At 48.6% G+C, this 13,764-nt stretch overlaps 1 protein-coding gene across 1 annotated transcript in view; it reads right to left on the bottom strand.

Annotated features, from left to right (window-relative positions):
* The window catches only part of MYO18B (myosin XVIIIB), a 232,537-nt gene that overhangs the window by 81,996 nt on the left and 136,777 nt on the right, over nucleotides 1-13,764 (bottom strand). The window contains exon 33 of the mRNA XM_032395173.1: nucleotides 8,935-9,087. Coding sequence (XP_032251064.1) covers nucleotides 8,935-9,087 — 153 coding nt within the window. The remainder of the gene's footprint in view (nucleotides 1-8,934; nucleotides 9,088-13,764) is intronic.

Raw genomic sequence — 13,764 nt, 5'->3', positions numbered from 1 at the left:
GGGACCAGAGAATAAATACGTTTGGCTTTGCAGGCCAAGAGAAAAAAAATGAAGGATAGATACATATATATAGGTAGGTACTATATTTACCTAACCACTTTAAAATGTAGCCACTTAAAAATATGAGAACAATTCTGAGCTCTCAGGCTGTGATTAAAACAAAAACCAAAAACAGACAACAAGAAACAGGCTGTTGGTTTGAGCTGGATTTGGCCTGTGGGCCATAGTTCATTGACCCCCGGATTAGAAAACATGTTATCAGTGCGAAATTTCCCATTTTGATTAGAGCAAAAGGGCATCATGTTTGTAAGTCTTTTCCCGATAATTCAGAAAAAGATAATTTGGAGAGAGGATGATAAAGCAAATGCAGTAAAATGTTACAGACTGATGAATCTAAATGAAGGCTAAACACGGATCCTCTGAACTATTCTTGCCACTTTAAGTTTGAAATTCTTTCAAAATACGTTATTTAAAAAAAAAAAAAAAACAGTTCCTCCCCAACCCTGTGACTTTGGGCAAGTCTCCTATATGCTGAGCTTCCTCCTACATAAAAGGAGCATAACATTAGCTGCTTCCCAGGGAGATTCAGGGCCCATCCTGTGAGTCCCTACTCATCCGCAGAGCACCTGCGGTATGCAGACCCACTCCTACACTCTGGCCCCAAATAGAAAAGGCCATGCTCACGCGGTGTTCACTACATTCAAGTGGTTGAGGGGCTTAAATTAAGTCATGGCATCTAAGTGCTTGGCCTCATGTCTGGTACAGTGTAAACAACGGTTGCTTGCCATCAATATCCTCATTTTTTTTTTTTTAAGATTTTATTTATTTATTTGACAGAGAGAGAGAGAGAGAGAGAGAGAGAGTGCATGAGCAGGGAGAGGGGCAGAGGCAGAAGGAGAAGCAGGCTCTCCACTGAGCAGGGAGCTCGATGCGGGGCTCGATCCCAGGACCCTGGGATCATGACCTGAGCCGAAGGCAGACGCCTAACCAACTGAGCCACCCAGGCACCCCAATATCCTCATTGTTAAGATGACTATGATCACCCTGGTGGATGGCTGGCTGCTCTAGGGCCTGGCCCTCCACAGCGCTCAATGGTAACAGGTCCTTTTGGGGAGACGTATAGACATCACTCCCTGCCTATAGTGAAACCAGCCATCCCCCACTTCATTTATAACAGCACTGGAAGTGTCAATATTTGTGGGGTGAACAGGCCCTCGATAACCATGTTCTCACCCAATTACACTTCGGTTTTTATCTCCTCTGACAGGAGGTTATGCTAATATTGAATCAATTCACTCCCACATCATCTTTGAAAAGGAAAAAAAAAAATAGTCTTCAAATAAAATACCCAGGCCACCTGTCCTGTGGTTCCTGGCTGGAGAGAAGCATTCCAAAGGTGCTCACTCACACAAAAGACTCCCATCAGAGTCATCTTCCCAGAGCGGATCCATTATTTTCTTTTTTTTCTTTCTTTTTTTTTTTTTTAAGATTTTATTTATTTGCGAGAGAGAGAATGACAGACAGAGAGCATGAGAGGGGGGAGGGTCAGAGGGAGAAGCAGACTCCCTGCTGAGGAGGGAGCCTGATGTGGGACTCGATCCCGGGACTCCAGGATCATGACCTGAGCCGAAGGCAGTTGCTTAACCAACTGAGCCACCCAGGCGCCCCCGGATCCATTATTTTCAATGTCTCATGGAAGTCTGGGTGACACGGGGTGACAAACGTCCCGCCTAAAGGCACTGGGGAGGAGGCAAGTGTTATCAGTCTTCCGAGCACTAGCAGTGGGAGCTCGGGCTGTTGCCTGACCACAGCTGGGAGTTCATCATGTAGACGACACACCAGGCCCAATGGGCCAACCAGAAGGAACACAGAAGCTGAGCCTACAGGAGCATCCAGGGCTTTCCAAAGGGACGTGAGGGCCCAGAGGGGACAGAGGGCCAACAGGAGATACATTCGTGGTCTGACGTAGCACATACTAAACTCATAGCTACTGAAGTCTGTGGGTTCAACTCCCACCTTCATCTCTTAATGCCTTTGTGACTTTGTACAAGCCTCTTGGTACTTGTACTTAGTCCGGTCCCTGCCTTTAAAGGAGCTGGAAGATAAATGGGGGACCCAGGCAAGCAAAGGCAGTGATTGTGAGAGACTGATGTGTACTGTTCTAGATCTAAACCCAGGAGACAGTGAGACAAGGGAAGTGGGCCTCACGCAGCCCCTGTGGGGGTCAGAGATGGCTCCCAGAGACAATACCCAAACCCAAGCTCAGAAGAGAACTAAATCTTTAGCAGGCAAAGAGGTTTCAGAGGGCGGAAGCAAGAGGGCACAGCTTGGGCAAAGGTGGGACAGGTGGGACAGGTGTGAGGGACCCAAAACTGTCTCTTAGCGGCTGGTCAGGAGTGTCAGGAGCACGGGAGTCAGACTCTGCATCCATAAAGGTCACCTTGAGGAACCCGCACTGTATTCTGAGGGCAATGGGAAGCCACTGGTGGATCCTGACCACAAAGAGCCAAGACTGTACATGAATTTAAAAAATTCTCTCTCCAGGGGCACCTGGGTGGCTCAGTCGTTTGCGCGTCCGACACTTGATTTTGGCTCAGGTCATGATCTCAGGGTTGTGCGTGGAACCTGCTTGGGATCCTCTCTCTCCCTTTGCCCCTCCTCACCCCCAAATTCTCTCTCCAAAGATCAGGTGGCAGTTAAGATGGCTTGGACAAGGCCAGAGGCCAGCAGACATGACAGAACCCCAAATGAGAGCTCCAGGTGTTGGCTGATAAGGGGGAGAAGGGAGGGGACAGACTGAGGAGCTATTTAGGGGTATGAAGACTAGGTGAGAGCTTTGTGCTCCGCAGGAAGGTGTGAACACGCCCCCCCCCTCCCCCGGCTTTAAGTAAGTAAATGCAAGAGCTGAGCGGGGGAAGGGGCCTCCATTTAACAAAAAGCGAATACCATATTTCCTTTGGGGAAGAGACAAAGGTCAAAGGCATGAATCAAATGAAAGGAAAAAAAAAAAAGCAACCACCGCCCTGGTGACAACATCCTTTTCCACTTTCCCGTCGGGAGTCAGGTGCGTGTATCTGCTTCTCGCAGATGTTATTTATGCACGGCGATTACCTCAATTACAGATCTTCGTTGTTGGGATTGCTTCTGTCTCCTGATTAGTGTGTTTCCAGTGGAAACATTCCATGGGAATTAATTAGTAATTGGCTCCTAAAGAATAGGTGTCATCCGAGCAACCCCACACGTTGCCTTGTCTACCTGTTCCGCGAGGTCTTGTGAAACTGTGTGCCCAGAAACCTGTCTTCCATCAGCCAACACCTGTGACGGGGGACACGGGAGCTAGTGGGGAGCTCTCCGTTTTAAAAATCATTGTCTTCGAGTTTCTAATGGAGAGAATTCTTTCAAGTCCGTGGCCTAGTGTTCTTTCTACCAGCCCCATAACTGGGGAGACCATGTCCCTTTTCTCGTGAGGCAAAGGAGGCTGAAAAGCAGGGTGGTTTGCTGAAAATCACACAGCTAATTAGGTCACGGAGGCAGGATTTGGATCCTAGAGGGTCTACCTTGCCTCTAGGCGTATTCCATGTTTTATTACAAGGGTCTCCAACTGCAGGTGTAATCTGAGATATAGCCAAGGCTCCCCATGGAGGGAAACTGGGTGGAAAGAGCCAAATAATTCCCTTGGGGTTCTAGATGGTGGGGCAAGGGGCAGAGAGGATGCCTGTCTGTAAGGGCAGCATCCAGAGATTCTGGAAGATACTCTGTCTAAGGGAACTCTCCCATGCTGCTGGTTCAGCCTGGCACCGGGTACATCAGGGCTTCAGCTGGGACCTGGAATCCTGCCATGTCTTACAAGCACTTCTGACCACACCCATCTCTGCTCTGTAACTCTCCATGGCTCCCCATCACCAAACCATTCCTGAGCCAGCTCCAGTCTCAACTACCAACATCACCCTCTCTGCTCTTACCCCCGCACACTTGATTCTCCAGCAATACCCTGCCAGGAGGCATATACTCCCTGTCTCCACGTGCCTCTATCCCTTTATGCTCTTTGGCATCCTCCCCCCAACCAGCAATTCATTTCCACCTTTAAAGAGACAGCAGAAGCCACCAGCTTCCAGGCATCCTCTTTAGCTAACCGCCGCCTCCCCCTTCCCCCCAGTAAGGAGCTTATCAGTCTGCTTGGCAAGAGTCTGCTCCTCGGTCTGCCTCTTGCAGACTGGGAGGGAGCCTCCTTGAGGGAAGGGACCGTATGGTCTACTCCTTATCCCCACAGCCTGGCCTCCAATCTGTCCCAGAGTGGGGACGGTATCAGTATCTGCTGAATGCAAATAGTTCTTTAACAGGGGCATTCAAACAATTCCCTCATCCGTGCCTTGAGAGAGGAAACCTTCCTCTGGGTTCTCCAGCACCGAGGTTAGCGAGCTGCAAGGGCTGCTGGGAGTGTTCACTGTTCCTGAAGACCGTCGCTGGCCTGACCTCAACAGCCCCCCACAAGCACTGGGCCAGCAGGAGAACTCTCCACTTTGAGAAAAAGTCTCTGGGAGGTCACGTCACACACCAAAAGTCACAAGATTAGCAAGTGCCAGGTCCAGTCCTCTGGACTCAAATTTAATTCATTTTAGAACTGCAGAACAAAGATCCGTCACACTAATATAAACTCGCTGTCAGTTTTCTCATCTGCAAAATGGACACGCTGCCACCGAACTTGAAAGGGAGTTCTGAGAGATAAACGAGGCCCTCGATTCCCAATTGCTGGTCCCAAGACCAGCATCTGAATCCTCTGATAGGATGGTTTAGAAAGATAGACACCGGGTGCCAACCCAGACTTAATGAAAAAGAAAGAAAAGACTATTTGCGAGTGGGATCCGGAACCTGTGATTTTTAAACGGTGCTTAAGTTATCTGATGTACAGCCAAGTTTGGGGATCCCAAGACACCAAGGAAAACCCTGTACATAGTAGGGTGTTATGTTAACATAATAGGTCCAAATGTTAATAGGACTAATAGGGATTATACCAACCAAGTTGCGCAGGTGCAAAACTGTTGGCATCTGAAGCTTTCAGACATACATTGCTGGGTGCCCTTGGGTAAGTTACTCAGATGGTTTCTTTATTGGTTAAATGAGTCAAAAATAGAAATACCCCCTCCTGCAGTGATGGTGAGCACTTACTGTTGCCACCAGACATCCACAAGTCCCATAGCCTTCAAACCAACCCCAAGTTTGTCCCTTCTAGCCAGCATCCTCACCACTTAACCCAGATGACCATTTCCTCCAGCCTGGAAGGGTCCATTGCCTCCTAATGGCATCATCATCCCCTCCCCAGACATTCTCCACACAGACAAGCGATCCTCTAAATCATCAATCAGATTATGTCACTCTCTGTTCGAAACCTCCTAATGGCTTCGCATGGCCCTTGGAATAAAATCCAAACCTTTTGGGTCCTATACATTTGGGTCCCTGCCTTCTCCTTCTCCCAAGGTAGTTTAGCTGACCACCCAAGCTACACGAGACCCCTTGCAAGTCCTTATTCCAGAACCTTGTTTATTTCCTTTAATACCCATATTAAGGTGTGGGATGTTTCTACGTATTTGTATCACTGTTCACTTGTCTTCTTTGCCATCAGATATAAGTTTCGGGGCGCCTGGGTGGCTCAGTCGGTTAAGCATCTGCCTTCGGCTCAGGTCATGATCACAGGGTCCTGGGATCGAGCCCCGCATCGGGCTCCCTGCTCCGCGGGAAGCCTGCTTCTCCCTCTCCCGCTCCCCCTGCTTGTGCTCCCTCTCTCACAGTGTCTCTCTCTGTCAAATAAATAAACAAAATCTTTAAAAAAAAAGATGTAAGTTTCACGAGGGAGGGTACCTGTCTGACTAACCATTACACACCTAGATGGAGCACATCACCTGACATACCGTAAGTGCCTCATGAATCATGAATGAGTGAAGGAAGGAAGGAATGTATGAAGTTGTTCAGTGTCCGACCCAGCACTTAGGGCACAGATGGCAGCAAAGTTAGCTCCCTCTCCCTGTCCCCTCCTGTCTGCTCTCCCCGCCTCTGTCCCTGGAGCCTTCAGGTAAAGGACAAATACCTTCGCTGGGAGAGAAAACATAGTGATGCCCAATGTCATCACCGCTTTATTTGATTAGCTCTGACTCCGGCATCCGGGACACGTGTCCTGGCAGCCAAAGCAACTATACCCTGACCTCTGGTCCATGCGATCCCATCCTTATAACGATTTCCATGACAACAGCAACAGAAAGCCAAGGTTGTGAATTCCCTTTGATAGGAGCCGGATGCAGAGATGGGGAAGAAGGACTTTCAGAAGAATGAAGCTCTTTGATTCAGCTCGAGGCGCCTTCATTAAATACCACTATTTTTCAAGAACACACATTTTAACCCTGCAGAGGGAGGTTTCTCATGAATACTTAAAAAAGGAAGAAGAAGAAGCAACAAAACCATCATGGTTCCTTTTCAAGAACAATCACCTGTAGGGAGGGGGATGCTGGGAGGCTGTAGCACTAGGAACATTTGGGGGGAGGCAGGAAGAGCAAGGGGGCTGCGTGAACCCAAGAGGCCTGGCCCCTGATCAGGGGCTCCGATAACTCTGCCCACATGAGGCAAGTCAAAAGGCTAAGGGTCTTCCATACACGTGGACAGCCAAACAGACAGGCAAAAGAACCCCTAGATTCTACACTTAGAATCATGAGCCCTGGATACGAATCCCAGCTCTGCCACTCAGCTGCTGTGCTGCCTTGGCGCACGTCACTTTCCAGCTCTCAACAGGATTTCCCCATCTGTAAAATGGGCACATATGAGAGGGTATGAGGATTGAGTGAGGGGACGCACTGAAGCCCAGGTGATTCTAGTTTCCTGACATGGCCATGAAGAGAACAGAGTGATCAACTGTCCTGGTTTGTCTAGGGCTTACCCAGGACATGGGACTTTCAGCCCTAAAACCGGGACCATCAAGGACAAGCCAGGATGGTCGGTCACCCTAGCAGAGCATGGCCGCTAAACAAAGGAACTGCTAAAAATCAGAAAACGATGGAGAGAGAAGAGCCCCTCTGAGCTTCTGGGCTATTCTCTCCAAAAACCCACCAACTTGGTCCAATCATGAGAAAAGCATCACACAAACCCAGATTAGGGGGACGCTCTCCAGGATACCTGGCCAGTACTCCTCAAACCTGTCAAGGTCATGAAAAGCAAGGCAGGACTGGGAAACTGTCCCAGACCAGAGGAGACTGGGCAGGCAGGACAAGCAAACACAGGGTCATGCCCTGGGTTGGGTCCCGGAACAGGAAAAAGAATTAATGGAGAAACTCACAAAATCTGAATCAAGCCTAGAATTTAGTTTGGAAAAAAAAAAGGAGGGGGTTTCTCCCACAGGCTATAATCTCTACCTGCAATCTTTCATTTTACAGATGGGAAACTGACACCAGAGACAGGAAGTGAAGAAGCCTCTAGATCCAGTTTCTAGACTCTGCTGCTTCCCGCTTCCCGAAGAGCGGGGAGCCCAACATGGGACTTGATCCCAGGACTCTGGGATCATGTCCTGAGCCGAAGGCAGACGCTTAACGACTGAGCCACCCAGGCGAGTCAGGGAATGTGGGTTCAAGGCCCAGCTTTGCCTTTCACTGGCTGTGTGACCTCAGGCAAATCTCTCACCCTCTCTGTTCCTTCATTTCCTCATTAGGTGAATGAGTCCACTGAATTCAACAGGCAGGCATTTATTCAGTATTTATTATGCGCAGTGAACTGGACAGGCATCATGAGACACAAATAAAGCATAGTTTTGCCATCAGGAAGTATACAGTTTTGCCTGAGAGTACAAAAAGTACAGATAACCCATCCGAGCTTCTGGGGATAATCTCTGTGAAGATACACATGCACAGCCCACGTGGCAGGCCTGAGGCCTCATGAGAGAAGGCCGGAGATTGAGGAAGAAGGGAAGGCAACACTCTGAGAAGGTGAGGCGGTGAAGGCAGTGGGAAATGCTTTCCATCTCCCCACACCTGGCTTTGGTGCAAATGGTTTTATCCACAGGAGGCGTGCGTTAGAAGCATGTGAGCAACATCCCCACTGGGGCTCTGAGCTTCCCTGCATTGTTTCCAGCTCCCCGCGGGCACAGGAAACAAGTCCTGAGTCCCCGCTCTGAGACCTCGCTCCCCAGGTCCCCCACCCCGCTGCTGGATCGGACCCATTCACATCTCTCAACACCTGCCGCCCTGGGCCGCGCCGTCTGCACTTGGCCCAGCCCGAGCCCGTCCCACCTCCGGAGGTCCTCGGCTTCTGCCTGGCCTCACCGCCCACCCGCCTCCGGTCCTCCTCTGAGGCAGCCGGGGAGGGTGGAGCCCTGAGTTCGAATCCTGGCTCTGACACTTTCTAGCTGTGTGACTCTGGGTGGGTCTCCTCCCCTCTCTGCCGTCTCCCTCGGCTCTCTGGGGAACTCGATGGGCCATCCTGTATAGCGTAAGTGGGACATGGTGGGCGCTCCTGAAGGTGACAGCCAGAGATCAACATCATTACCGTTCTAATCGGTGCTGTTGGTGGTGGTGGTGGTTCGAGCTCTGCTTTAAGGCACGATTACTGTTTGTTTCATACTCAGCCTAGGCGGCCACCACACACAGCCATGCGCGCACACACGCTCATGCGCCGCACGCAGCCATCCTGCCCCAGGCCCCCGATCTGCCCACGTCCTTGAGATGCATTCTGCCTCAGCCCTGAGGAAGGGAACTGAACTCGTCCATCCCTTATAAACCCCTGCTCCTCATCGACCACCTCCATGTGACCCGCCCAGCCCCTCGGTGTCTCCCATCTCCATGCAGGTCTGTGAAAGTCGGTGATGTGGCCACACCCATACCTGGGACCGAGAGCCACCATCCCCTGGCCGGCTGCAGCATCCCCCCCAGCCTGGTCCTAAGGGGCCCCCATGACACCCACCTGGCTGTGCACTTTTTCCAGCTCCTCCTTGCTGACCGACGTCTTGCTATCCTCCATGCTCCCCAGAAGGAGCTGCACGTCTGACAATAGCGCATGAGTCCTTCTGAGGTCCCTCCGAAGACGCTTCTCCACGTCAAAGTCTCGATGGCCGATCTGGAAGCCAAGGGAAGGCTCTTGTGAGCTAAGACGGCAGAGCATTGGACAGGGTCCGAGTTCTCCAGAACCAGGCTTCCCTGGCTTCAAATCCTGCCCCTGCCTCTCACACTGTGGGACCCTGGACAAGACCCTTCTCCTCCCTGAGCCTCAGTTTCCACATCTGCAAAATGGGAATGGCATCAACCACACGGGACTGCTATGGGAATTAAGTTGGTGTTTAGCCGAAGGCCTGACTCATAGTAAAGGCACACGAATATGAGCTGCGCTCACTGCTGTCTTCACAGCCTGAAGACATCCAAAGTCACTGGGTCTCACCTTTTGCACCCGAGTCATCCATATGGCCTCTCCTCACTTTGTAAGAGCCTACAGGTCGGGTGAGGCCCTCTGGTGACCGAAGTGAGGACAGCAATTACCCAGCCGGGGCTGAGACTGGATAGGGCCGGAGACTCCCGAGGGACTATTCATGCTCTTCCTGTGGGTGCTGCATCTCTGAGTTCATGCAAATTCATTGAGCCGTAGAGTGAGGTACACTATGCTTCCCAGCATGTATGTTGCACCTCAGTAAATAGTATTAAAAATAGCTGTGCTGTTTCTGGAGGTCTAAATCAAGTTTTTCTGTCCCTTGAGCTGGTCTCCTTTGCCAGGTTAAGGCGCGAGGCCATTTTCTGCAGAGGGATGCAACCCAGAAGCGAGCACCTTCCTTCCCCCAGCATCCTGAATGTGTAGGCCCTCCAAGTGGGTAGCTGTCCAGTTGCTCCTGCAGAAGCCACATTCTAGACTCGGCGCCAGGAGGGCGACAACCCCCAGGGGCTGCCAGTACAGGCTGAGGTGAACGGAGTCAGGTGCAAGATTACCCCAGAGGCCCGACACGAAACACTGACAGCCCGTGGTCTCCCCTAGAAATGGCGCTGATGGGAAAAGCACCATCGGAGCATCTCTGAAACTCAGAAAGAAACGAACAGCCCCCTTCTTGGCCTCCTCAGGAGACCAGCGGAGAGACGGCACCGTCGATCAGATGGGGAGTTTTCAAGAAAACGCGGTGTAGCTGTGTCAGCCGTAAGACCCAATTTCTACACACCTGGATACCTGTGCCTTTCCAGAACCATTTCCTGGGATGCTCCCAATGCCCTGGAATATTCTAGAAAGAAGGTGGGGTTTGGAACGGGGTGGCCCAGGTTCTAAACCCTGGCTCGCCATTTGCTAGCAGAGGGGTGTATGGCTGCATCGGGTCACCTCCCTGAACCCAAGGCAACTCATCTATAAAAATAAGGTAAAAAAAATAAAAACTCTATCCTCCATGTTGAGATAAGACAAGGATCAGGCGTGATAATGGACCAGAGAACACTTCGTACGCTGTCAAGCGCTTTATAAATATAAAGAATTATGAGTATTGTCTGATGACCTAGAACGCACTCCTCTAGATTCTGCATTACTATTTCTCTGCTCCCAGTTCGGAATTCTTTGAAAAATGAGTTGGTTCTTCAGATCTAGCCTCTTTGTTCTCAAAGGTATTGCTTTAAGTTTTAAATGTTGGTCCTATATATATGTGTGTGTGTGTGTGTGTGTGTGTGTGTGTGTGTGTGTGTGTGTATACATATATACATATATATATAACATAATCTCACCTGCTGAGCTGAGATCAGAACTGGACATTGTGCCAGGCCCTTTGTCACATGTTATTACATTTAACTCCTGTGACAATCTCTTAAAAATAGACATTATAATTTCTATTGCCTTTATAAAAGCAGAAACAGCTTACATTTATAGAGAGCTTTCTAAGTGTCAGACACTGTTCTAAACCCTTTATGGGACTTAACACGTTTGGTCCTCATGAAGAATCTATGAGGTGTGTAGTATTACAGTTCCCATTTTACAGATGATGAAGCTGAAGCCTACAGAGGGGGAAGTAATTGGCCCAAGATCCCGCCTCCACTGAGTGGCAGAGTTCGGATGATAGGAATCCAGTTGTCCTGACTGGAAAGAGGTGATTTCAGTGAAATGGATGATAAAAGAGGTAGGTTTTGCTCTTTAATTTAAGGGAAGGTGTTATGGAAACAGAGAGGAACATCAGCCAGCTCAGGCTTAGATGGGATCAGGAAGAATCTTAGGTAAGTGGGAGCCAGGTGAGGTATGGGAAGAACATTCCAAGAAGAAGCCATGCCATGAGCAAAGACAGAGGGCTGAGAAAGTCTGGTGCCTCTGGTTCCAGTGATTAGCATGAGGGCATAAAACATGGAGGTGGGGCAGATCGCAGAGCAAGAGAAGTTACCTGGGGCCAGCTCATGTCTTGTGAGCAAGGTGAGACTCTTATGTACTGTCATGGGAAAATGGAGGTAGAGCTGGTGAAATTGACATAGAGTAAGTGATCTACTCAAGGTGATGGCGTGGCTATGCAGCGGGGATTTGAACCCAGGCAGCTCAGCATTAGAATGCAAAGTCTTTAACCACTGCACCGTAGTGCCTTAGGGGAACCTGAATCATGATTCACTAATTCGAGCCCAGGTTCGTTACCATGATTGCATTCAAGCAGCATACTCAGCATCTCTCTTCTTTTTTTCTTTTTTATCTGTTCTTGCTCTTTACACATCCCAGAGTAGAAAGAGCATTCATTCTCCTGCAGGGCAGGTTGGCATCAGGGACATTCCTTGATGTTGGCACTGACCACGGCTCAGATATTACCACCATCCCTGCCAGGAAGACCCTGAAAATGCTGCCACCCGTCTCCTTTCCAGAGGGATCTTTGCAAACCCAACTCACAACAAAAACCTCAGACAAGTCACCCTCCCCTTCATAATGAATTGGTACAGGAAAGGAGAGCAAAAAAGAGAGAGAGAGGGAGAGCTCATTAGGTTAATGGGAAATAAATGTCATTCCGCAAGTTTGCATTCTGTAGCACAAAGATCCAAATTTGGATAAAGCTGGTGAATAATTAACCAATAAATCTAAATGATGTTTAGTGTTGTTGTGGGCAACCGTATTCAAATCTCAACTGTTTCACCATTTATCATAAAGCCAAATTGTCTGGGGCAGTTGTTAAATGTCTGTTGTCAAGGATCTCTCTGAGCACTTTAAAAATATAATCTTGAAATGCTGGTAAGGATAATCAACCACTTTATAGATGGGGAGATTGAGGCTAAGAGAGAGAATGGATAACATTCTGAAAAAAATCAACATGGTCAAAAAAACGTTGTTTCTAATTAACTGGACCTTAACCATTTTTAAGCAGCACAGTGCTAGATTTTAAAAATACAGGCTTTCAAATAATACAGACTCCGTTACAAATCCACTTAGGCCACTAACAAGCTATATGATCTTGAGCAATTTGCTTTAGCTTTTGAGCCTCAATTCTATCACTTATAAGAAGGAACTAATAATACCTTTCCCACAGAATTGTTGTAAAAATCAAATACAGTATGTAACAAAAAACTACAATTAAATAGTTATCTATGGGGCACCTAGGTGGCTCAGCCAGTTAAGGATCCGACTCTTGGTTTCAGCTCGTTATGATCTCAGGGTTCTGGGACTGAGTCCCACACTGGGCTCTGTGCTCAGCACAGAGTCTGCTTGAGATTCTCTCTCTCTCCCTCTGCTCCTCCCCCAGCTTGTGCACTCTCTCTCTTTCTTACTCTCTCTCAAATAAATAAATAAAAATCTTTAATACTAAAAAAACTTCAAAAGCAAGAAAGGAATAAAAGAAGAAGAAAAGAAAGGGGACAATAAGCCAACAAATACTGAACACAAAATAAGAGAATATAAATAACTTCACATATATCAGTCATTCCACTAAATGTAAATGAATTAGATTCTCCTATAAAAAGTTTGAGACTGGGGCGCCTGAGTGGTTCAGTCGGTTAAGCGGCTGCCTTCAGCTCAGGTCATGATCCCAGGGTCCTGGGATTGAGTCCTACATTGGGCTCCCTGCTCAGCAGAGAGCCTGCTTCTCTTTCTCCCTCTGTCTCCCAGTTTGTTCTCTCACTCTCTCTCTGTCAAATAAATAAATAAAATCTTAAAAAAAAAAATTTAAGACTAACACACTGAATTAAACAACACACACACACACACACATACACACACACACACACACACACATACATTTGGAAAGGTTGAACATGAAGGGATTTAAAAAAGGTCTTGCCAGGGGTGCCTGGGTGGCTCAGTGGGTTAAGTGTCTGCCTTCGGCTCAGGTCACGATCTCAGGGTTGGGAGATCGAGCTCCATGCTGGGCTCCTTGCTCAGCGGGGAGTCTGCTTCTCCCTCTCCCTCTGCCCCTTTCCCCTCTTGTGCTCATGCACTCTCTCACTCTCTCAAATAAATCAATAAAATCTTTAAAAAATATATAAATAAATAAATAAGGTCTTGCAGGCAAACCAACTAAAAGAAATCAAGCAAGGGTGCCTGGGTGGCTCAGTCATTAAGCATCTGCCTTCAGCTCAGGTCATGATCCCAGGGTCCTGGGATCGAGTCCCACATCGGGCTCCCTGCTCTGCTGGAAGCCTGCTTCTCCCTCTCCCACTCCTCCTGCTTGTGTTCCTGCTCTCGCTATGTCTCTCTGTGTCAAATAAATAAATAAAATCTTTAAAAAAAAAAAAGAAATCAAGAAAAATAAAATAAGGCAAAAATCATTCATGGAGAAAAGAGGGACCATATCATAATCAAAGGAACAATCTGCTAAGG

Source organism: Phoca vitulina, unplaced genomic scaffold, assembly GCF_004348235.1.
Source record: "Phoca vitulina isolate PV1807 unplaced genomic scaffold, GSC_HSeal_1.0 scaffold82, whole genome shotgun sequence".
Classification (NCBI taxonomy): domain Eukaryota; kingdom Metazoa; phylum Chordata; class Mammalia; order Carnivora; family Phocidae; genus Phoca; species Phoca vitulina.
This window is presented reverse-complemented; position numbering and strand designations above follow the sequence as displayed.